This window comes from Coccomyxa subellipsoidea (genome assembly GCF_000258705.1).
Source record: "Coccomyxa subellipsoidea C-169, whole genome shotgun sequence".
Classification (NCBI taxonomy): domain Eukaryota; kingdom Viridiplantae; phylum Chlorophyta; class Trebouxiophyceae; family Coccomyxaceae; genus Coccomyxa; species Coccomyxa subellipsoidea.
The window spans coordinates 860,831-882,584 of record NW_005178020.1 but is presented as its reverse complement, the minus strand read 5'-3'; the positions used below and the strand labels follow the sequence as shown (position 1 = coordinate 882,584).

The window sequence follows — 21,754 nt, the reverse complement described above, 5'->3', positions numbered from 1 at the left end:
ATGGCAGTTTTGTGCCTGATCATGATAGGTTTACATCCTCAATGAAATTTAGCGGTAAGCAAGACACGATGAACGCCTGCCACTGTACTCCAATTGCTGGAAATCTAGAAGCTAGACCGTCACGAAACTCCTCACAGCATCATAGAAATATGCCAGAGGCTGCAGCTTCAAGCTGCCTTGAGCCTGCTAGGAGATCCTCAAGACATCCCTCGCCATCGTTCCTCAAGACCACATGTGTACAGCACCCTTTGGCCCTGAGCTAATCTCCTGTCACTGATCTACCGCATTGCAGTGGGACTACCTAGCTGATGGTGAGACCCTGATGACTGGAGGCCCGGTCAGCTGTATGCACAGCAATGCTCGGCAATGAAGGACCCCAAGGTTGGGAGCCTTTGGGCTTTGTGTTCAAGGGCTGGGAAGATGACAAGTCCTTTGACACTCTGCAAATGTGTTCAGATCCTCACCGACAAAACTTGACAGGGCATCAGAGCCTAGACTATGTGGGGCATTGTGTCACAGGGGCTACTTGGGACTGCACCGGTGTGCGGCGCACTGTACGTCAAAAATCTCGCTCGTGGATATGTGCGCACACCAATTCTAAGAGTGACATTTTTTCCCTCGTCCAGTTCGTTCAACAGGGACGGTGAACAGGTTATAATATTAATACTGCCAAATTATGCAGGGTGCACCACTTCACCCCCAGACACAGGATTTGGCGGAGCTCGCTGAGAACAGCGACAGCTCACAGGACCTGATCATAAATACCTTCATGGCAAATGGATGGCCCACTATGACCGGATGACAAAGGAAAAACATGAGGAATTCTGATGCGGGCAGCGCTGCTCTTGTTTCTGGCGTGCCCAAAACCTTTGGCTCATTCCTTTGCTGCCTGTCGCTGCACGAAGCTGACTCACCAAAATGTGGTAGAGACGCCCCATGACAGACAACAGCCGAATTGCTGCTGCTAAATAGATAATTCATCTCCCTCTCTCGATACACTGCCTTCCTGAACACTTGCCCACCCTACTGCCTGGGAGAGAGCCTAACATCTTTGAAAGTTCAGTAAACTTTCGTGCTTCATTCCTTGCTGATACCTCTCATCAGGCTGCCAATGAGCTCAGCCGTTGTGCATCTACCCTAGTCTGAACTTGAAGCAAACTGGAAATACAGTCCTACGCTGTCTGAAACTGAGGGGGAACTTCCTCTAGCCTTCCTTGTCCTTAGCCCACCTTAGGTACACAGAGCATCGTTGTGCTCGGCAATCAAGTCTCAAGTGCACCGACGCCCAGAACCCAAGAATAATGAAGTACAACATTCCTCGGCTTCCTCAGTGGCCAGCTCAGCTCCCGCCCTCCAATCCTCCACATGCTATGCCACCTCAGCAGGCTGCCACCTCTCCAAATGCTGCTCGGCGTGCACAGCTGATGAATTCTGAGACAACGTCCCAAACTCTTAGCCAGCCCACTCTGCTCACAAAGCAGCAAGCTGCCTGGTCATCGAGCAATGCCCCATGCCTTAAGGCCACTGTTGCATGACAAGCTCCTCTTAAAAGGAAGCATGCGCTCTGCAGGTGCCTACATGACTGCACTGTCGCACACCGCCTTGTCGTGCGTCAGCACTCCAAACCCCTGCACAGCACGCAGCGGATCAGAGAACCCTCTACCTCTCTTTCTTCATGTGGGGTGTGCTCCCTCCTAGATTTGTTTCTAGACTGAACGTGCTCACAGGTCACTAGAGTATGCGCACATGTGCATGGCAAGAAGGGCAATTCAAAGTCAAAATCCAAGCAAAGAGAAACGTTCCCCAATCTTGTGCTCTGCTTCCATTGTGCCATTCTCGACACGCACACCTCTTGAACACTTTTGGTGATCCCTTGCAACCACCGTGCTTTCACGAAATACACTTTTGAGGCCTGAAACATGCCTTGAAGACTGCGTCCTTGATAAACTTCCTTAAATGCTCCATCAGGATTCTTTTTATCCCCTTCAGGAGACACATGATCTATACAAGGTGAAGTGAGGCGCCGCACTTGGAGGCACTGGTCCCAGGAGCCGGTGGCCTGGTTGAGGCCAGCCAGAGCAGAGATAGCGCCAGCGTTGTTGTCGATGCTGACGCGCGTGTCGTTGCTCGCGCGGTTGTCTGACAGGCTGTCGCTGAAGCTGCTGAACTCCACCAGCGCCCCCGTCAGCACATGCGGGTTCCCCCACCGGTTCAGCAGCGAGTTCTCCTGCGCAACGCACAATCATATGCCATGTCAGATTAATGTTGGGGAACTTGGCCATAATCAAGCCGGTGTACTGTAAGTGAAGACAGACAGGCCAATGCACGCCACTCCCTGCAACGATTGAAAAAGAATGCGCTGAAGTGGCAAAGTCCGAGCACATGTGAGGCTATGCAAGCGGTTGACCAAGGAAACATATTCTTGCAACATGCTGGTTGCAGGGTTGCAGTGCAAATTCAAGCAAGACAAGGCCACTCGATAGGAAGCAGGGTGGCGATTACGGGAAGATGAGAGCAGCTCACCGGTGTGCAGGGCTCAGGGGGGCTTGGGCAGGAAGCGGCGCGGTTCTGAATGTGGGTCGGCGGGTTCTTGCCCCAGCCGGCAATCAGCGACCGCCCCGAGTCTCCCAGCATGTACCGCATCTGCACAGCCACAAACCACACGCATCAGCACATCAGGATCAAGTCCCTCTTCCCTCTTTTTTACAACTCAGAAGCTGCACTATCACCTCGACTCCTCCAATGTACACTAAGGGAGACAAGGACAAGTTTCCCATACAGGCATCCTGCCAAGACGTCCTTGGTGTCACTCTACTGCAAAGGCCGCAGTATGAATATGGCCAGGGAGCCGGCTCGTTGACTTGCAAAAGAGAAGGAAAGAGAAGGGACTTATGTAACAGTAACAATCCAGGAAGGCGCACCTGGGAGCGCGCGAAGCAGGTGTAGCGGTCCTTCTTGGCCTGGGCGACCTTGGCAGTGGTCATCTGGCCATAGATGAGGCTGAGCAGCGCCGTGTTGGCCGTGGATCCGAGCGAGGGCGCGACCCGGTTGTACGCGCGGCCCTTGGGCGTGAAGAGCACCTTGCCAGTCGTCGCGCAGATCCACTGCTTCAGCATCCCCTGCGCACACACATAGGTGGTGTGAGATAACTGTGCTTAGGAGGTAGTAGATTATGACTGCCATCACAGATATCTCCCGCCGCGCTCCCCCCGCATACACCGTGCTGGGATACACCCCTCCAGCACTGATTTGGCATGGCACCACAATGAACGAGTGTCGAATTAGCTCTCAGCAGGGAATTGGGACAGCCCACACAGACGAGGGGAAGGCGATGGGCGCCCCAACTGATTACATGCTGTCCAATGATATCCCAGACACACTGTCAACTCTGCAGAGTTTTGGAAAAATCAGGTAATGCTATTATATAAATTTCTGTTCAGATGAGTTCTCTTAGGAGACCAATGCACACCTGGGTGGCCATGTGGAAGGCGCCCTCATCTGTGGCCTCGGCCAGCAGAACGTTGGCAGCCCAGAACATGTGGTCCCAGTCGGTGACCAGGTCCACGTCTGTTGGGCCCTCCTGATTCACGTGCGCGCTGTAGTAGTAGTTCACGTCGTCCAGGTACGCCTGCGCAGACAGCACCACCGCCTGATCAGGCACGCAACTTCTGCCACCCGCATGCATGCACAGCTCCACCCCCAATACAATTGTACAAATCCAGTACGGGTCCTCCAGTACTCGATCACTGACACGTTGTCATGCATATGCTGTGGCTGTGCCAGGGGCTCCCTTGGACCAGCGCTGTAATCCTGCCCACAAGGCATTGCAGGCAAGCAAGAACGGGCAAATTTAATGGACAAGCCAGCTGATGAGCTGATAATTCAAGCTAGCCAATATGCTCTTCACAGCGTGCTGATGACCTTGAGGGAAAAAACTGCAGCACAAACATACCTTCTGGCCGGTGGCCTTGTACATCCAGGCGGCGGCCCAGAGGAGGTCGTCGCGGTACGAGGTGCTGTTGTAAAACACGAGCGCGGATCCGTTGCCGTAGGATGTCGGCGGCACGCATGTGGGGATGGGTGTCTTGGACGTCGCGCGCGCCTTGGCCCACTTGGACGTGCACGAGTACCTGCGCAATCCAGTACAGGCCCATTCATTTTGGAAATAATACTTGACGCACCTAGTCCTTAAGGACTGGAAAACGCGTAATAATAAAACAATAATGCTACTGGAAGCTCATGGGAAGATGAGGCCACTAGGACGTGCTTTGATACCTGTGGAGTCAGCAGCCCCGTAAGGGCAGGATGCTGTGAGAAGTGATGTGCCATGTGGACCTGTAAACTTGCATGGAGTAGTTCTGCAAGCGTGCAACGCAAGTCTTATTGCTGCACACTTGGACAACCTCTCCCATGGAAGAATGCAGCCATGGTGGATGTCCAGACAATGCACAAAGTCCGAGTGTGCCAGACAACAAGGCACAGTTGACAGCTGACAGTATCGTCTCATTTTTAGCCTTGGCACATCACAGGCATATGGAAGAAAAGGAAAGAACGTGAGAGGAGCGGCGCGCACTTGAACTTGGACGTGTAGGAGCCCTCAAACTTCTTGGCGTCCTTGTACAGCGCGGTTGCACCCTTCATGAGGCGCTCCACGTACGCGCTGTCATTGCCAAATCTCTGCCACGCCAGCGCCGTGGATGCCAGAGCTCCAACCATCGACCCGGCCAAGTCAGAGGCTCCGTCCGCGGTGCGCACAATGTATGCCGGCCGCTTCATGGTTGCCGCTGTCATGTTCTCTGGCGGGCCCCAGTACTTAATGTCCTGTGTCAGATTGCCCACCTGCGAGGGGAATGTCAGCCTGTGAGTGATTTTGTAAAGCAAGACAGCCCGAGTCTGAAAGGTGGTGAATGAAGCACTCTATGAAGCCGGCTCCTGGCCAATTTAGCCGCATGAACAGGCAGCAAATTTGACACCAAGCTGGCCTGATTGGATGCATGCACCCGCTCCTCGCCTCATGCTGAGAGCATATTATTAATCCCCTTCCTGTACCTTTGGAGGGTGGAACTCCTGAGTGCGAGGAAGCCCAGCCAAGCTGCTAAAGTATGCATGACTTGGAGGGTGCAGCTGCTTCCTTTCAAGAAGCAGGAGTGAAAGCAAGGCCCCACCTGGTACACGATGAGGTTGCCCTTGGTGGGGTCGGGCTTGAAGGTCTTCAGCAGGTAGTCGGAGCCCCAGCGCACGTTGCCGAGGCCGGGGCCGATCTGCTGCGCCTTGGTGTAGCCGTCAGGGAACGCCAGCATGCCCCATGCCAGCATGGACACCGTGAACGCTGTCGGCATTGTCATCTTCAGGTCGCCTGCGCAGCACAAGCGCCAGATTAGGCTCTGACTCACTCCTCACATGACCCTGGGAAAACAACCCTTGACTGCTGATCCTTTCGCATAGCACCAGCCGCGCATGCATGAGACCAGGTTGTGACCTGCTGCCCACGAAGAATCCATGGAACCAGCAGTTCAGACTGCTGTTCCCTTGCGCAGCGCAAGCAGCACATGCACCAGATCAGGTTTTGCCTTGCTGCCCACAAGAGATCAAGCGACTAGCAAATACCCTTTGCTTCACCTTTGCAACTTCGCAACAAACCCGACCAGTGCACTTCCGCCCGAATTTAATTCAGCTTATGATGAGCACTGGTGCGGTCCGTCGTATAGTGCAATGAGCACTTGCTAGTCTCTCTTCCAAGGCTTTGTTGAGACAGGGCAGTCCTGCCAGCGGCTCTCAGATGACCTTGCCATCATCACCAGACACCCATAGGAAGCTGCACAACTGCCATAAACATACAAAACAATTTGCAGAGAGCGCGCACTGCGCACCTGCAATGCCGCCAACCATCCAGCCGCCTGTAAGGTCATCGAAGCCAAACTTGGGCGCCTTCTCGTAGAGCAGGCTGTCGTTGCGCCAGGGGATGGGGTTGTCTGCCGGCAGCTGTCCGACGGCGTTGGCCGGATAGAAGAGTAGCCCCTTGCCCGCGGCCTGCCCGTAGTTGTAGTCCTGCGGGTACACCGCCCACAACAGCAGCAGCGCCAGAATCGTCGCCGCATAGCTCAGCAGGAACATCACCCTGCAGCCCACAAATTCCCCTGAAGCAGTCAGGCGCAGAAACGGAAGTGGAAAAGCCAGCATACAAGAGTGTCAAGAACAACAATAAGCAGGAGTCTACATTGCTCGAGATTATTGGAAAGCGCCCATGATAATATCCTGGAAGAACTGTCCACCTAACAAGCTGGTGGCTTTTGCTTCATTACGTTTACATGCTTAGACTTTATTGTAATTGCAGCATAAGGGAAAAGTAATCTACTATGCTTCGAAAGGACAGTATCCAGAGAAGAGGAGCGAGGGAGAGCGACGCACCGGCACCAGAATTTGAGGGTGCCGCCGCGGCCGATGAAGGTGTACCAGATGAGGAGGAAGGGCGGGATGAGCGCGTAGACAATCCACACCACCGAGATGGCAAGCGTGGTGATCACAGTCGGCCCATTGATGAGCTTGTGCACTCCCACTCCCAGCGACACCACCAGCAGCACAAAGGAGAGCACATGCACCCACAGATCTCCCATCGCTATCTGCCCGATCCTCGCCGCCCCCTTGATCGTGGTCTTGAAGTTCATCTCCTTCAGACCTGCGCCGCAGAAGCACTTGTTCTATGAGCACTTCCCTCTCCTTGGCGCACGCCCATTTCTGACTGTAATAAACACTGTCTTGATAGAATCAATAAAATGGACCATGTCAGACAGGGGGGTCTCCACTACAACACAGAATCCAGGGGATGCCGCAGACTGTTCTTAACAATGCATGTGTATTATCTACAACCCTTGCTAGAGGGACGATAGGACATGATACGGTAATGCCAATTGTGGCCAAAAAATGGCAAAAAAGCAAGCAGGGCTCACCGATGCCGGCATAGACGGTGCGGGCGCAGGCCTTGACAAAGGTCCACCAGAGGATGTTGTTGGCAATGCTGGCAAACCAGAGTGGCTCAATGTCGCGAAGCTTCCTTGAGTAGTTCAGCACCAGCGTCTGACTCGCCATGTACACCGTCAGTGCCACTGCGCATTCCAAACCACTTCTCTCAGTAAGGCACAGCACAAAGAAGGCCTCCCATGGGCTTGAAATATCCCAGGATGGTGTCTCTTTAGGCTATTTCTCACGGCATGCATGCAGCACAAGACTGCTGAATTTGCCGCCTCTTCCCGTAACAGAAGCAGTGGCCAGCCCCATGAGTCCACACGTTGTGGTCATAATGATACGAATGCAAGCAGTCCCTCACACCTGCTTTGAACTCATGCCCCACACCAAAAAAACTTAACAAAAGCGACAGGTGAAAGGGCCCCACCTGCGGCCCACCAGGAGACCACGATGGGGAACATGCCAGCCCAGATGGTGAGCAGGGGGATGATGATGTAGAGGGGGGCGGTCAGCGCTCCCACCACATACGACCACACTCCCGAGCAGTACATGATCTTCATGAACAGGCTCAGCTTGCGCTGCGCCAGTGGGCAGTACTTCGAGAACATGATCTGGAAGTGACCCTGCGGACAACATCCATGCAGCCATCAGACTTCTGCTGCTGGCAAGACAATCCAATCCTTCCCTCCAGCAGCATCACTCTCTGATCGCCTGAAGACAGCATGCCGCTTCACTTCTTGAGCCAGCATTGCATGCATCAAATTTAAGCTCTTTTGGATGCTCTTTTCGGTATATCTGATCATGAGTGAGTCACAATGAGCAATCCTGGGTGTCTCATGAAGATGGTGATCATGAATGGTCACATAGATTGAGCTCTGAGGAGCATGGTTCTGGGGGCGCACCTTGCACCAACGGGATCGCTGCTGGAAGCAGTTTCGCACTTCATCGGGCGCCTCACCAACGGCCAGGTACTCCTCCACGTAACGGCAGTGCCACTTGTGCATCTTCAGCAGCATGCCCAGCGCAAAGTCCTCTGTGAGCGTGAACTCTGGCGACCAGCCAGCCTGCTTGAACGCTGCCGCGCGGATCAAGAAGTTGGTTCCTGCAACAGTAAACAGAGCTGTCAGCCTCGATCATACTCCTGACAGAGATTACTGTCTGGGATCTTTGTGAAGAATTGCCGTCTCCTGTATGTTGTGCCTCCAAGCAGAGGCTGCTGAGCCCTAGTCAGTGCACCAGAACACAATGGACGACCTAAGTACAATAGTAAAAATGGAGGCCAACACCTTCACCAGGACAGTACCATCCTTAGATTTTGCATTATGGGGTGACCTGTTGCATGTATAGCCTTCTTTTCTACATTGGTGCAAGCAAGGCGGGTGCACGAGCAGCCTGGCATTGAAGCCAGCACCTGTGCAGGAGATGATACCGAGTTTCATAAGTAGACTCAGGAAGTGTCATGCAAGTAAGAAGTCACCTGTGCAGGAGATGAAGTTGACAGCGTCGTAGCCGTGCTGCGCGTACTCCCAGAACTGGACGTTGGCGTGGTTGAAGATGTCGGCATGCTTGCGCAGATTGTGGAAGCTCTGCGGCGACAGCACCATGCCCACGTCGTCGCCCCCGTCCAGCAGCGGCACCATCTTCAGGAAGAAGTCCGGGTTGGCCACCTGCACAGCATTACTAACGATCAGCGCTGTGCTCCGCAGGCGATCCTCACAATCTTGAAGCTCAACACTGTGTTCTGCAGGCAATCCTCAAAATGGTTGTAGTCCACATGCTGCAAGCGATATTGGCTAGGAAGCCCTGGCTCAGCCCTGGTCCATTCCAGCTACTCTCCACCAAATCCAAATGTCTGGTCATAGGACACAGATGGATTGTGCCTTCTGCCCTGGTCACCCACCCTCGCACAGTGAACTCTGCATGCTTTGCCATTACATCAATCCAGTGGGCTGCTCATGCATGCTGTTTGACCTCCCAAGAATGCTACGGCACACCAGATCCAAGGAGCTCAATGCAAGCGGGATGTGGACCCCACAGAAGCTGATCAGCACCGCACCTGATCGGCATCAAAGATGCAGACGATCTCGTTGGAGGGGATGGGCGAGTCATCGGGGTAGATCTGTCGCAGGCAGTTGTTCAGGTTGCCTGATTTGCCGTTCATCTCCCCCTTGGCCCTCGTGCGCCCGCTCACATACACCACATCCGGCGCCATCCCCAGGCACCATTTGCGCTTCTGCTTATTCTTGCCGTCATCGCACAGGTAGATCGTGCGCTGGCAGCCGGCCGGCAGCGGTGCGTTCAGGGCCGCCTGCGAGATTTTTTGCATTGTTCAGCGTGTGAAAAAATGAGACGCGCATTCAACTACAAGGCCAGGTGTGTGTTTTTGCATGAAGTGCAGTGCCCAAACAGGAGCAAGCATATCAATCGAAATGTTATCATCTGATACACATAGCCCCAGAGAGTGCATGGCAATCTTGAGAGTAGACAATAAGTGCGGCTGGTCTTTGGGGGTTGTGCGGGTAACTCAAAGGCAATTCTGAGTGTGTGCTGACCTCCAAGGAGCGAGTCACAATGTCATAGGACTCCTTGTAGCAGGGCACCAGCACGCGGATGTGGTACGGCATGTTGACCTGCAAACAATGCATGACACATCAGTCCTCATGACCCCGCCTCCTCCACTTCACATATATGCAATAACAGCAATGCATAGAATTAATGCCATGAATCACACTATCACTACAGGAGAGCGCCTTACAGCCCTTGCACTTGTCTGTCATCAGTAGTGTCATGCTCCAGATTTCCCGTTTATGCCTGCAACGAGGTTATCCACAGTGCATTTCAAGGAGACATAAAGCATTGCAGGGGGCATGCCTTGGGTAGGCCGGGGTTGTTGAAATCCTCGGGCAGGGGCGGATTCACTGGGTGCCAGAGGATGTTGACCCCGTAGAGCAGAGTTGTGGTGGCGCCCATGATCTCGACGATGAGCACAAAGATGCCGTAGGGCAGGTAACGCCCCAGGTCCAGCGTCTTGGTGATGCGCACCCACAGGTAGAACACCAGCGCTATGCAGTAGATCAACATCACCCCTGACCCCACCCAGTTTATCCGCGTCTGCTGCCGGTACCGCCTGTTGCAGCGACGCACACAGACCCACATCAGCGCCTATGGCAAAAGATTATGCCTTCATAGCATGCAGCTGCATTTGTACAGCCTGACAGGTGCTCCTGCAACAGAGCTGGCCAGATACACTGCTAATGCAGCGCCTGTAAAAAGCGGCTGCATCACCAGAATCTTCCAACAGCTCGCCATCAAGGAGCGGCCAGTCAAGCGGCACATGCAAAGTGCCTTCCAGAAGCTCGGCCACAGAGATACATGCAAGGTAATGCGGATTCGTTCAGCAGAACATGAGTGTTGACTCATTGAGCAGCAAGTTGGGCCCACCTGAAGGTGGTGTTGCCTGCCGGCACCTCGTCCGGCAGGACGGCTGCAGCTGAGCTGGCACCCTTCATGCCGACCCGGGACTCCAACCTGTCCTCCTCCGAACTGTACGGCTCCGCCATGTACACCTGCACATGTACCACCCTCAGCATTCTATCGCCACAACAAAGCCACCGCCAGTGCATCGCCCCGGGATATCAATTCTCGCAAAGCCGCGCACGCAAACTGATTGGATACCCCACCCTCTAAGCTGCATGAGAGTACCATCTGGTCGGCTGGGAGTCCCTACCAAAAGGTACAGAAGTCCCATGCGGCCTGGAGGGAAGCGGGATATCATTTGATTTTGTCTGGGCAAGAGGCCGCTTGCGTCAACACGGGCCACAAAATCTCCTACTTCTAGATAGAAATGCATGTGCCTTAAGAGGGGGCGTCAATGAATTTTGGTGCACCTGTCCCTCCTCGTTCTCCTCATCCTCTTCCTCCTCCTCCGCCGCAAACCGCGTCCGCTTAATGTAGCCCCCCCTGGCTTTGTAGGGGCCCCCAGGATACGTGTCCAGCAGGTCATAGTTCACCTGCACACATCAAGCGCCAATCTTGACCTTTGCAATGCGTACTGCCCTTTGAAGTCACCTGACCAGCAACAGCAGATCAGAAGCCCCCTGTAAGTACGTACGTCAGCAATGCCCAACAAGTCTCAAAACTGCATCACAGCCGCCATATCCAGGATAGCTCATGTTGCGTTTGATTCCTCGCATTTGCCTGGTCCTGCACAAGCCTGCCTTGCCATGTGTCTCTGCAAGGCAGGCGTGTACGCGTTGCCAGGTGAATGCTAAGATTCTGCCCTTCTGTTTGTGTGCAGGCACGCACCTCCTTCCCTCTCGATGTGAGCAATTGGCTATCCATTGCGTCATCGTAGTAGTCATCCTGGCCGCCCTCATTCCCTCCATTGTCCTCCAATGCATCCGCCAGCCTGCGCCATTGAAAATTAATCGTGCTCAATTCCTCCTTCCCGCATCTGGCTGCTCCAACATGCAGCAGTTTCTCTGGCAGCCAAGGCTGCCACTGCCTTAAACGCCTGTGCTGGAAAAGAGCTGAAACGAAGCATGCACGCCGAGTGTCGCTGCTTGGGCACATAGGAACGTATCCTGACCCACCAGACACCACCCTGGGCCCAGAGCAGTGCAGAACAAGGCCAGTGGGATGTCACAGGAGAGAGTGATCCCACTAGGGCACACACTGTCACTGCAAGTGAGGAAGAGCCACATACTAAATGCTTTTTGATAGAACGATGTCATTTAGGAGAAGCATCTGTGCGTTATCAGGCTGACTGCAGCTTTCTTGAAAAGCTGCATGTTTCCATCGTCTCGTCCACAAAAGCAGGCTGTCAACAACTTTCCTTGGCCAGCTTCTCGTACCTGAGCAAAATGGACAGAGCATCGCGCTTGCTCTCCCCTTTATAACTCAGCTCCCGCTGGACTCCTCCCTGCGATCATACGCAGCCACCCAACTCAGACTTCTGTCCCGGCTGAAGGTCTTATAGGTCATGCGTCTGCTGTGAGCCCTGAGCTTCCCGCTGCTCGAGAGCGTCCCCTGCATATGCTTTTTGATCTGATCCACATGCATTACCCTCCCTTCTTCCGTTTGGCACCAAAGCTCTGAGGCCCGCTCGCACCCAGGCTAAGACAGGGAGCTCGTTGCTTTAATGCGGTGCGTCAACCCGCCAGGCCCACAACCAGGGCTGCAGCGCGCGCACTTCGCCCCAAACAGAACCAAACACTCCTGGCAAACGATTCGATTGCGGATCGGTGCACACCGGGTCATCCGAGCTGCTGCCTTCGTGCCGGTCAGCGCTGCTGAGCTCGCTGTAGAGGTCCGAGTTTGTGTCGGAAGCACACTCCCTGTTATTGTCCAGCCGTCCCAGATCGCTTTCATCAAGCTCTCTCGCCATGGTCCCCGGCGATCACCCCGCCGCTTATCTGAATTGGGTGCACGGCTGCAGAGGCAACACGCTCATAGTACGCCCTGGCCGAGACAGGCCAGGCGATGCGTCCGCGCAGAGAAGCGCCCAGAGCTCGATCTAATCTATTTGATTGCTCATCGCGTTGTATACTTCCCTATCTGGCCCAATTATTCCTGTCGACGGTCCGTGCGTCCAAAATTGATCGTATTGGAGGTCGCCTCTTGCGCAATGAGCCTATGGTTGCCTGTTTTGGCCAGACCCTAACCCTAATTGTAGATTGTTGTTCTCCTGCCGTGTGTCTCTTTGTCTCTCTGCTCAAATGCTTGCCGAGCCTCAAGGTTGACAATCTAATTGTCGGTTTGGAGGGTCAAATATTGTCCCAAAATGTTTTAGTTGATTATCTGCCATAGCTTTGCTGGTTGATCGAACAGCGGCAGTGTAGAATTTGGCTTGATGCTGTGATTGGAGCCTTGAGCGAGGCAAACGTGGGATTTTCAGATGATTCAGTGTCATGAAGCGATGTGATGGTCAAGAAACAGAAGGCCCAGAAGGCCGAGAAAGCTTCTGCGCCACCAAAGACGCGTAGCCCAGTGAAAAAGACATCTGCACCTCCTGTAGCCAGCGTGCCAGATGAAGATGTGCAAGAGGCAGAGCAGAAAAGATCACGTCTTGAAGAGAACCTTTGGACCATCGAGAAGCAGGTGGAGTATCATGGATGCTTCCTCATTATGGACAAGCAACAGTGAAGTGGCCATCTCTGCACATTCTTCTTGGAGGTTTCTTTTGGACATGCAACTCTGAACCCCTTTGGCTGCAACGCAGATCTATGAGCTTGAAACGAGATATCTGGAGCAGTCCAACCTGCGGGGAAATGCTGTGAGAGGTGTGAAGCCTAACAAACCTCCTGTGCTCTGCTTGGTCCTGGAATCAGGTTGCATGAGCATCTTGATCCTGACCTTTGTCAGACAGGCCTTGCATGCCTCCAGGCTATGTCAATCGGGTTGCCCCGTGCATGCACAGGGTACGAGGGATTCTTGAATCCAGCGGCCAGACGAATGCGCCGCTCTGCAATCAAGCAAGATGACAGGCTCTTCTCAAACTCTTCTATCACCGGCGCTGGGCATATAGTAGACCAGCAGACCTGATGGTCCTCCCTTATGGGCAGACTTGGGATCGGTGTGATGAGAATGAGTGAGACCAGTAACGGGCGTCATCAATTCCATTGTGGGAGTCGACGCGTCTTGAGCCGCAATTTCGAGCCAAGCCTAGTCACCTCAGCCAAAACGGGCGCTTTGCAGACCAATTTGGAGATGCTCTTCCTCTCTGCAAGGCGATGAGCGAAATTTTTGGGGTGCTAGCCCGCGCAGGCAGCAATAAAGAGACTTGGAGTAGTTGCAGTGTCAAAAGAGCTAGCACCGCATGCAAAGAGCGTCTCAAAATGTTTGTACATGTTGAAAACTTTCCTGCAGAACAAATCGTGTGACCGGACAATAAACAATGCAGAGCAGCTGGAATAATATCAAAGCGCATTAGGAGCAGCTGCAGAGCGCTGTGAGGTTCCTCCAAGCTCAATCAGATGTGAACGGACCTGTGATGCTATGCATAGCAGAAGTGCCGGTATCCATTGCAGATGTATACAGTACATGGATTTTACATTCCTAGTAGCTCACTACAATTCACTGGATGCCTGCAAAAGCACCACGCGCATGTGACAACTTGAGGCCACTCCTGTCATGCGTCATTCAGGGGAACCTAATGCTACAGAAGGCTGCACAGCCAGTTTTCATTTCAGGCAAAAATGGTGATGCTGTTCAAAAGGAAGCTCTCACATCGTTCACATGGCATTCACGGGGTTTCAAACAAGAGAATTCTGCTTGGCATGAGAGTCTTCAAAACTCCGTCTAGTTTATAAGGACAACGTTCGCATTTGTTCGACACGGCTGTACCTTCACAGCCGTCCAATGCCCTACGCTATAAAATACACTTTCTTGCTTGCCACCAGCATGCACGTAGGACATCACATCTTAGGCAAAGCCTCTGGTGCACATGTGAGCAGCTCTATTCCTTCATACTCCTCCACACTTCCCCCAGCACCGTCCTCTTGTTTGGCTGCACTTTATCCTTTACTTTCCAGTATGCACGTGGGCATTTAAAAGAAGAGCATCCTAACTAGACGCTGCTGTCGGCTGGTGGGTCGGCGGGCATTACGGGTCCCTTGCCAGCCTTGATCCTGGGCGATGAGTTGGGTAGCAGTGACTCATCAATGTTGTTGCCCTCCAGTGGCATGTACTGGCGCCTGCGCGTAGAACAATTGTGTAAGATCTGCGAGCAGCTCCAGATGGGTGACTTCTGTGCAGGTGTACGGGATACAGTATCTTCAGACAAATGGGCGGATCTTGTTCACCTATCACAAAATAAATTATCAAGCACACCCGTGCAGTCAGGGGTATAGGAAGCATTGCACATTTTCGCTCCCATGGGTCAAGCCCACATCTCATGCAAACGCCCGGAGAAATGCTGCAATTGACTTTCTGTGATAATCCCTCTTTTGTGCCCGCGCGAATATTTTCAATTCAAATTCAAATTAAAGTTCAGGCAGAGGAGATGACGCACATGATGTCGCGGATCTCGTTCTGCATGACGTGACGCATGCGCAGCTTGTGCACCGCGTAGCCGGCCACGATGGCGATCAGCGTGGCGGCCGTGATTATGCCAGCCACCGTCCACGCGCTCACCTTGTTGTTCTTCAGGCCTAGCTTCGCCATGTACACCGCCTGCATGCATGCAATGAAGTTTGTCAAGAGAAAGGCACAGTGCACAGCACGCCACCACAGCCAGGCCTTTTTCTCATTGTGCAGACCTGTCATTTGGTGATGCATGGGGATGAAGTGGCTGGCAGATGTTTGCGGCGGATGCAATGTCCAATTTCATGCGCCCGCATGTCTGACAGTCAAGACAGAAACCAGAAGCATTAAGACCACCGAAGGGCAGGCCAGAAGTGTTGCACATTGGATAAATTCACGTCATTGGTGGGCGCACCTTGGGGATGCATTTGTGCTGGTTGTCGATGTCGATGCTGAACCCGGGGCGGCACTTGCAGACGTACTGCAGCCCGGTGTCACGCGGGTCGCGGTTTTCACACACCTGCTCGCATGGCGCCTTGCCCTCCGCGCACTCGTCAATGTCCACGCACTTCTTGCCGTCCGGACCCAGCCGCAGCCCCGCCCTGTGCATGGCACCCCACACCCCGCTCAATCGAGCATCCTTGGAGCAATTCTTCCCCTCAAGAGGAACCGCCAGTGACTGTGTCTGCAGGAGACTACTCGCTCTCGGCGTTCTGACACAGGCACCCGCATCAGGGTTGTGCCATAGAACAGAAAATGAGCAAATTTCCTGCAGACACAAGGGTCACCAGCAAGGCCGCTCACCGATGGTCCTAGCCTAGCCTATTCTTTCTTTTTAAGAGTGGGAAGCGAATGCTTGTGTCTGCCCGAGACACCATGCCTCCCTAATTCCTGACAACTATTGCCTGACAAGGGTGCGCCAGTAGGCAGGGATGCGAAGAAGTCTCCTGCAGACACAAGAATTACCAAAGGAGCTAGACCATGCATTGCATCGCTTAGCGCTTACAAACAAAGCTTCTTTACCCTCTTTTGACATTCAACAATTTCAGGATCTGAAGAACGTCTCGTCAGTCCCTGCACTCTGAGGGGACCCTTTGGGCGGCACTCTACCAGAGTACACGACCGACTTAAAGTTCTGGAGACTAGCTGTGATGTCTAGCCAAGCCACACTCTCGGTGGCAAAGTTGGCATGCTGCTTACTACAGCCATTGACTCGAGGCATGTATTTAAACTGCAGAGAGACGAATAAATGCACAAGCCCAAGTATGAGCTGGGTAGAGCACTCACGGGCAGGAGCAGGTGGCCTGGCCGTCCTGGCTGTTGCAGCCAAACTCGCAGCCGCCCGCATCCTTCTTGCACTGGTCGATGGGCAGGCAGATGCCTGTGCTGGAGTGGCCGCCCAGCTGCACACAACAACATACGTCAGTAAGATACTCTTGACACAAATTGATTATTGTTCCCTAACTTGCACCAATTTGCAGAGCTCTGCAGGTGGTGCATCTGCAATGTTTAAGGCTCATTTTGGATTCAATTTCTATTTCGCCACGCAAGACATTGTGTCTGTGAACTTGGGGGTGCTGCATGACAGAGATGCCCATACCAGGGTGAAGCCGTCCCGGCAGCTGCACTCGTAGCCGCCGGGGTTGTTGGTGCAGGTCTGCTGGCACTGCGCTGTTCCCTCCGCGCACTCATCGATGTCCTCGCAGTGCGTCCCATCGCCCCTCCAGCCTGCGCATCAGCCCAGCACATGTTACGCTACACCCTCATGTGACATCCTCACCAGCTGCTGACTCCCCCTTCTTGACCATGCAGCCAGCGCAATGCCCCCCCACGATGATCCACAGCAAACTCTGCAGTGTGGTTCCGGACAATACTTGTTGTATCCTGTGCTCTGGCGATCTCCTGATCCGATTGTGGGCTGCTAATTCTGTTCATGTCCGGTCTCAAAACATACAAGATGTCTGTAATTGCACCATGCCTGCGCCAGGCCTGCTTTGGCATGTCTGCCCTCCTGTCAGGCGCCACTTAAATGAAGATGCGCTCGTCCTCAGGGTGGCCTGGCATTCGTGATTAGAATGTGAATAGCTTCGAACCTGGGGGGCACTGACAGACGTAGCCGCGGAAGGTGTCCTTGCAGGCGGTGACGCCCTTGTCCCCAGAGCCGGATGTCCAGCAGCCGTGCGTGCTGTACTTGCAGTCATCCTCCTGCATCGACCCTGCCAAGCACACCTACATGTGCCACAGCGCCCCATGCATCAGCCATGGCTGTACCACCATGCATGCATGCATGACCATCAGCATGCTCAGCAGAGCCAGCGCCCAGATGAGTCCTGTTTCAGATGGCATGCATTATGCACTGTGCAATGCTGCATGCATGCCTCACCAAATTTTGAGTCCTGCCCATCCCAAGGCAATGCATGCATGCATGGGCCGGGTGGTTCCACCCGGCACCAGCACCAAAGCTAAGCTTTTGAGTTTATGCAAAAGAGGAAAGGTAGATGGACAGCACGGTAGGGACCCCAATGTCTCTCCGAGCGCAGCCAAAACCATCAAGAGTAAGGCTTCTACTTGTGGCAGGTGCTGGCATGCGCGCGCACCTGGGGCTCGGTGGTCTCGGAGAAGCCGGCGCAGAGGGCACGCAGGACGGAGGGAACATCGAGGCGGCCGCGGTACTGGTGCTTGTTCACGATGATGGTGGGCAGCAGCAGGATCTTGCCGTTGCCCCACTGGTCGTTGCCCTGCTCCACATAGTCCGCCTGCACAAGGCGAAACACGAAAATACTCAAAATTCACAATCCTGGTCCTTTCTGGACATGTCTAAGGAGACGTTCTCCTTGAGGGGCTGTGACGATGGGCTACAATGTGAGCAGCTGTGATCAAGGCCTGTCATGGCAAATGTAAAATTTTTTAAATTAAACTGCGGGCTCTTCTTGCACTGCTGGGCTGTTGCATGCTCATGCCCAATACCAAGAGTTGATGTAGATGCAGACCAGGCGCTTCCCACACACCAGCTGCCTTCTGCATCCAATCGCCATATGAAGCATGCAGCGCCTGTATTGTAGTCTGACGGTGCATGGCTTCACATGATGTATGTTTGCACAAGACGGCTGGTGCTACACATAACAATGACTTTGAAGAGCGTCAAGAGTAAATGCGCTGTACCTCCAGGAGGTCGTGGGTGCTGTCGGCTGAGCTGTCGCCCATGCAGCGATTGACCTCATCCTCGCTGATGCCCACTGTGTCCAGCTGGGCACGGATGCAGGACCTGCCAAAACAACGACGCATTGCTCAGGATCGAGACTTTATGAAGACAGTCACATGCAAAAGCAACATATGCAACCTTCCACGGTAGCCCTGCAATGCAGAGGGTGGACCTGACATGGGCTGCTCGAGACTTTAACTTGACGGCAAATACACGGCCGAGACCTTCAATCTGTGAGGTTCCTGTGCTGGATGAAATGCATCACAAGGCAAGGCAGCCAGTTGTGCATGAGCCTGATGGACACCTGTCAGCGTAGCGGCCATTCTGCATGGTGCACTGCTCTGCAAATCCGGCGGCATAGTCCCACCACTTCCAGGGCTCCTTGCTGTCAGAGGCCAGCTTGTACACGCACAGCTGGCGCTTGTTCTCCTCCACCACCTGTTCAGGTTAAAATTGGGGTCAATTGGGGTTTACGATCATTGTTCAGCCATCCGTCACGGCCAGCAATTCTATGAGTCATCAATGCAATTAGCCATCAGACAGCTGAATAGACTCAGTCAGCCATCAGTGTCCCAAAATTCCCGACCTCTCAACACTTGTCACATATCTGAGGCTGTCCTGGACTCAGCTCTGGAAGTCGTGATGAAATGCACAGCTTCAGGCTAGCGCATTGCACCAATGATGAGTGGCATACTTGACCGGGAATATGAGCACGGACCTGCCAGCCCTTGAACTTGCCGCTGAACTCATCGCTAATGGAGTCCACCGCGCAGTAGCGCCCCCTGTGGATGCAGTTGGTGGTGCACTCGGGCGTGTCGGCATCATAGCTGCACTTCCTGGTCATGAAGTGCGGTGTGTACTTGGCAAAGCCGTCCTGCACAAATTAGGCAGCCTCCTTGGATATTCATGCAGAAAGCAACCAAGAAGCGCCGGCACGCCTTGGAGCATGCATGCACAATGTGCCTTCCTGAAAGCTGCTAGGCTTGTCATGACTGCATGTCAGAGCACTGATCGTGAGAAAGGCACTCGTAAGCAGGAATTTATGGTTGACCCAAGGGTCAACCAAGAACAATAATAGCGAGCAAAACAGGGTCTCTGCTGTGATGATCAGGGCATGAGAGGTAGAAGGGGCACCTTCTCGAGAGCGATTGCGGTGTCGCGCATCTTCTTCTTGAAGTCGGTCTGCTGGTCACAGCCGTTGCCGCAGCCGTCGTTGGCGCTGGTCCAGAAGTCCCACTCCACCCTGCAGTCACAGCGCACCTAAGGGCATGGCTCTTCAAAGCAATGCAACATTGTTGCAGGACCCGGCAAATGACATGATGATGATGATGGATGTTAGACAAGCTCTATTGCATTCCAGTGTCATATGGTCACATGTCCCGCAGCAATGCTGCACTCCCCTACAAGCGAGAAAACTCGTCCCACAAGCGAGCATCGTGCCGCTTTCTCAATTCGTCTGAAATTTCCTGATGTTGACATGGCTGCATCTTCTTGAGATCAATGGGATAATCGAAGAAAATGATGTGTACAAGGTGCCTTACAATATCGTGTGCGTTATCTTTATTCGATCTTCATGCCGCTGTAGTGGAATTAAAAGGCGCACCTGTCGTCCTCGTGCAGCACGGACTCCTTCCAGTCGAGCTCCACCACGACTGGGGAGGCCTCCTTGGCATGCAGGGCATCCTTCAGCTTCTGGCCGACCTCCTGGGTGATGAGAGCGGTGGGGATGGTGATGTCATTCTTGAGGGCAGCAATCTCGGGGCGATCCTCCGGCACCGCCATTGTCAGCAGCCGCTCATCCTTGTAGTCCGCCACTATGATGGCCTTCGCGCCCGCCTTCTCCGCATTGTATGCCTGTGTGTCATCCATTACATAATGATTACACATCTTGAGTCATTCTAGCTTGGACATGATGGTGCGTGGTGCATTGGAAGCACTGGTAGGCACTGGTACAAGCAGTCAATCAATATGATGGGTCTTGGGAATGCAGGCAAGAATGGGAAAATATTTCGCAGCTACGAACAACGCTTGGTCTGTGCAAGTTTCTGCTCAATCATTAGCGCAAGATGAAAAGTCAAGAGCATGCTGCGTACCTTCTCGATGAAGTAGCAATCTGTAGAGCCCCAACACACCACACCACCATGTCAGTCCCCAATCGCCTTCTGATGTTGTTCATGTGGTGAGTTCATGTGCAGGACAAGCAGCAAGCACTACAGTCACTGAAAGAATAAACCATGCGCACCTCCTCTCTCCACCAGCAGGAAGACTGGCAGCGTGGTTTGCACCAAGGGGCGCTCAAACACATTGCAGCCCAGCTTGTTGTTTTCCATGTACACAATCTCCCCTGTCAAGGCTCCGCCATAAAGAGGCACTCCAAACTGCACACCAACAATTGCATGTTAGCACTGCCCCAGCAATTTTTCAGACCTTGCAAAGCAAAGAGTCATCAATGAGCAGCGCCGAGATCGAGCTTCCAACCAGCAACATATGTTTTGCAGTGAGCCTGCTTGCGCAGGGAGAATGTCTGTAAGCAACTTTTATAGGGGCACTCACATCTCCAATAGCCGCATCATGCTCTCCCGCTGCACTGGATGGCTCTTTGATGCGGAAGCTGTTGGTCTCAACAACCCACTGGGCTGATGCTAGAGCGCAGGACAGCAGAAGTATACAAAGCACCACAGCCGGCCTGGATGCTGAAAAAAGCATGGCTCGGCCACTGGTGGATGGCGAGCTCTGGCTCTCCATCCCGCCCCCCTGCAAGCACTGCCAACCAGTCAGGATTTGCTGACAGACTTTCACAGCGGGGATATGACGGGGTGTGAGACATTGGTAAGCCAGGATTTGATGCCTTCTGAGCAGTTGATTTCTCTGGGATGCAGGTTAGAGTCTATAGTTGCATACACACAGAACCTCGTGTTCGTGGCCACCCTGCTCGTATATACGTATCTTTTCGAGAAAGATACGTATATAATCCAATGAGATATTTTGAAACTGCAGCAAGCTACTGCATAGCGCATCTGAGGAGATACAGCAGAGGACCTCACTCCAGCTGGACAGATGGTAAGAGTGCGCCATTCATTGCACAAGTAAACACAGTCCCTAACATAGTGGATAACAGAGGACAATGCATTTGTGTTTGGAATAGAGCTTACCGATGTTCCCTGAAGCGAAGTTGAAATCCCTCCTTCTCAGAGCTGACCAAACAATGCAGAGGGTTCCCCAGAGCCTTGGCAGCAAAATCCGAAGTCGTGTAACGTCCAATCCACTTCAAAAACTATCGGTGTTGGATCGCGGGTTCGAGGCTGCGTCCGAGGCGGGGTAGGTCTCAGGAAGGATGACAAAGGAAAGTATAACGTATGCAAGCTCGTTCAAAGGGCGATGCAGAAGGAACGCAATTTAAGGCGAGTACAGTCCCTCACTTCGCAGAAGTTCTGAAATAGGAGATGCAGTTTGGGATCAAACAGAGTCTGTGCTCGCGATCGTTTCCGCTGGCAATTGCCGCCAAGGTGTTTGAAAATTTGGAGCCGAATCACCCCTTTGCGCAACGGGGCAGTCGGGCAGCCTGCT

At 53.4% G+C, this 21,754-nt stretch overlaps 2 protein-coding genes across 2 annotated transcripts; both read right to left on the bottom strand.

Moving 5' to 3' along the window:
- Window positions 1-11: 11 nt before the first annotated feature.
- Window positions 12-12,349, bottom strand: COCSUDRAFT_49274 (Six-hairpin glycosidase; the record flags this gene model as incomplete). Its single annotated transcript, XM_005643082.1, has 23 exons — window positions 12-1,628; window positions 2,030-2,227; window positions 2,524-2,643; window positions 2,922-3,119; window positions 3,470-3,628; window positions 3,953-4,130; window positions 4,574-4,839; window positions 5,166-5,356; window positions 5,871-6,118; window positions 6,409-6,676; window positions 6,948-7,103; window positions 7,391-7,586; window positions 7,866-8,065; window positions 8,441-8,630; window positions 9,020-9,271; window positions 9,516-9,593; window positions 9,835-9,861; window positions 9,904-10,090; window positions 10,405-10,529; window positions 10,851-10,973; window positions 11,269-11,371; window positions 11,817-11,884; window positions 12,215-12,349. 23 exons carry the CDS (start codon window positions 12,347-12,349, stop codon window positions 1,575-1,577), a joined length of 3,720 nt encoding a protein of 1,239 aa, XP_005643139.1. The 3' UTR covers window positions 12-1,574.
- Window positions 12,350-12,682: 333 nt separating this feature from the next.
- COCSUDRAFT_26335 (hypothetical protein) lies at window positions 12,683-21,641 on the bottom strand. Its single transcript, XM_005643081.1, has 18 exons — window positions 21,340-21,641; window positions 20,741-20,941; window positions 20,430-20,565; window positions 20,281-20,300; window positions 19,791-20,041; window positions 19,322-19,430; window positions 18,906-19,061; window positions 18,492-18,625; window positions 18,148-18,250; window positions 17,583-17,726; window positions 17,079-17,214; window positions 16,586-16,713; window positions 16,273-16,388; window positions 15,401-15,587; window positions 14,975-15,135; window positions 13,382-14,657; window positions 13,184-13,244; window positions 12,683-13,062 (listed from the first exon to the last, which is right to left on the bottom strand). Exons 2-16 carry the CDS (start codon window positions 20,930-20,932, stop codon window positions 14,531-14,533), a joined length of 2,100 nt encoding a protein of 699 aa, XP_005643138.1. The 5' UTR covers window positions 20,933-20,941; window positions 21,340-21,641; the 3' UTR covers window positions 12,683-13,062; window positions 13,184-13,244; window positions 13,382-14,530.
- Window positions 21,642-21,754: the final 113 nt, after the last annotated feature.

Coding starts and splice junctions, on each gene's coding strand:
- COCSUDRAFT_26335 (XM_005643081.1), bottom strand. CDS start 20,932: ATGGAGAGCCAGAGCTCGCCATCCACCAGTGGCCGAGCCATGCTTTTT. Junction 18,251..18,491: donor AATGGCCGCTACGCTGACAG/GTGTCCATCAGG, acceptor TTGTTTTGGCAG/GTCCTGCATCCGTGCCCAGC. Junction 15,136..15,400: donor AGCACAAATGCATCCCCAAG/GTGCGCCCACCA, acceptor GCATGCATGCAG/GCGGTGTACATGGCGAAGCT.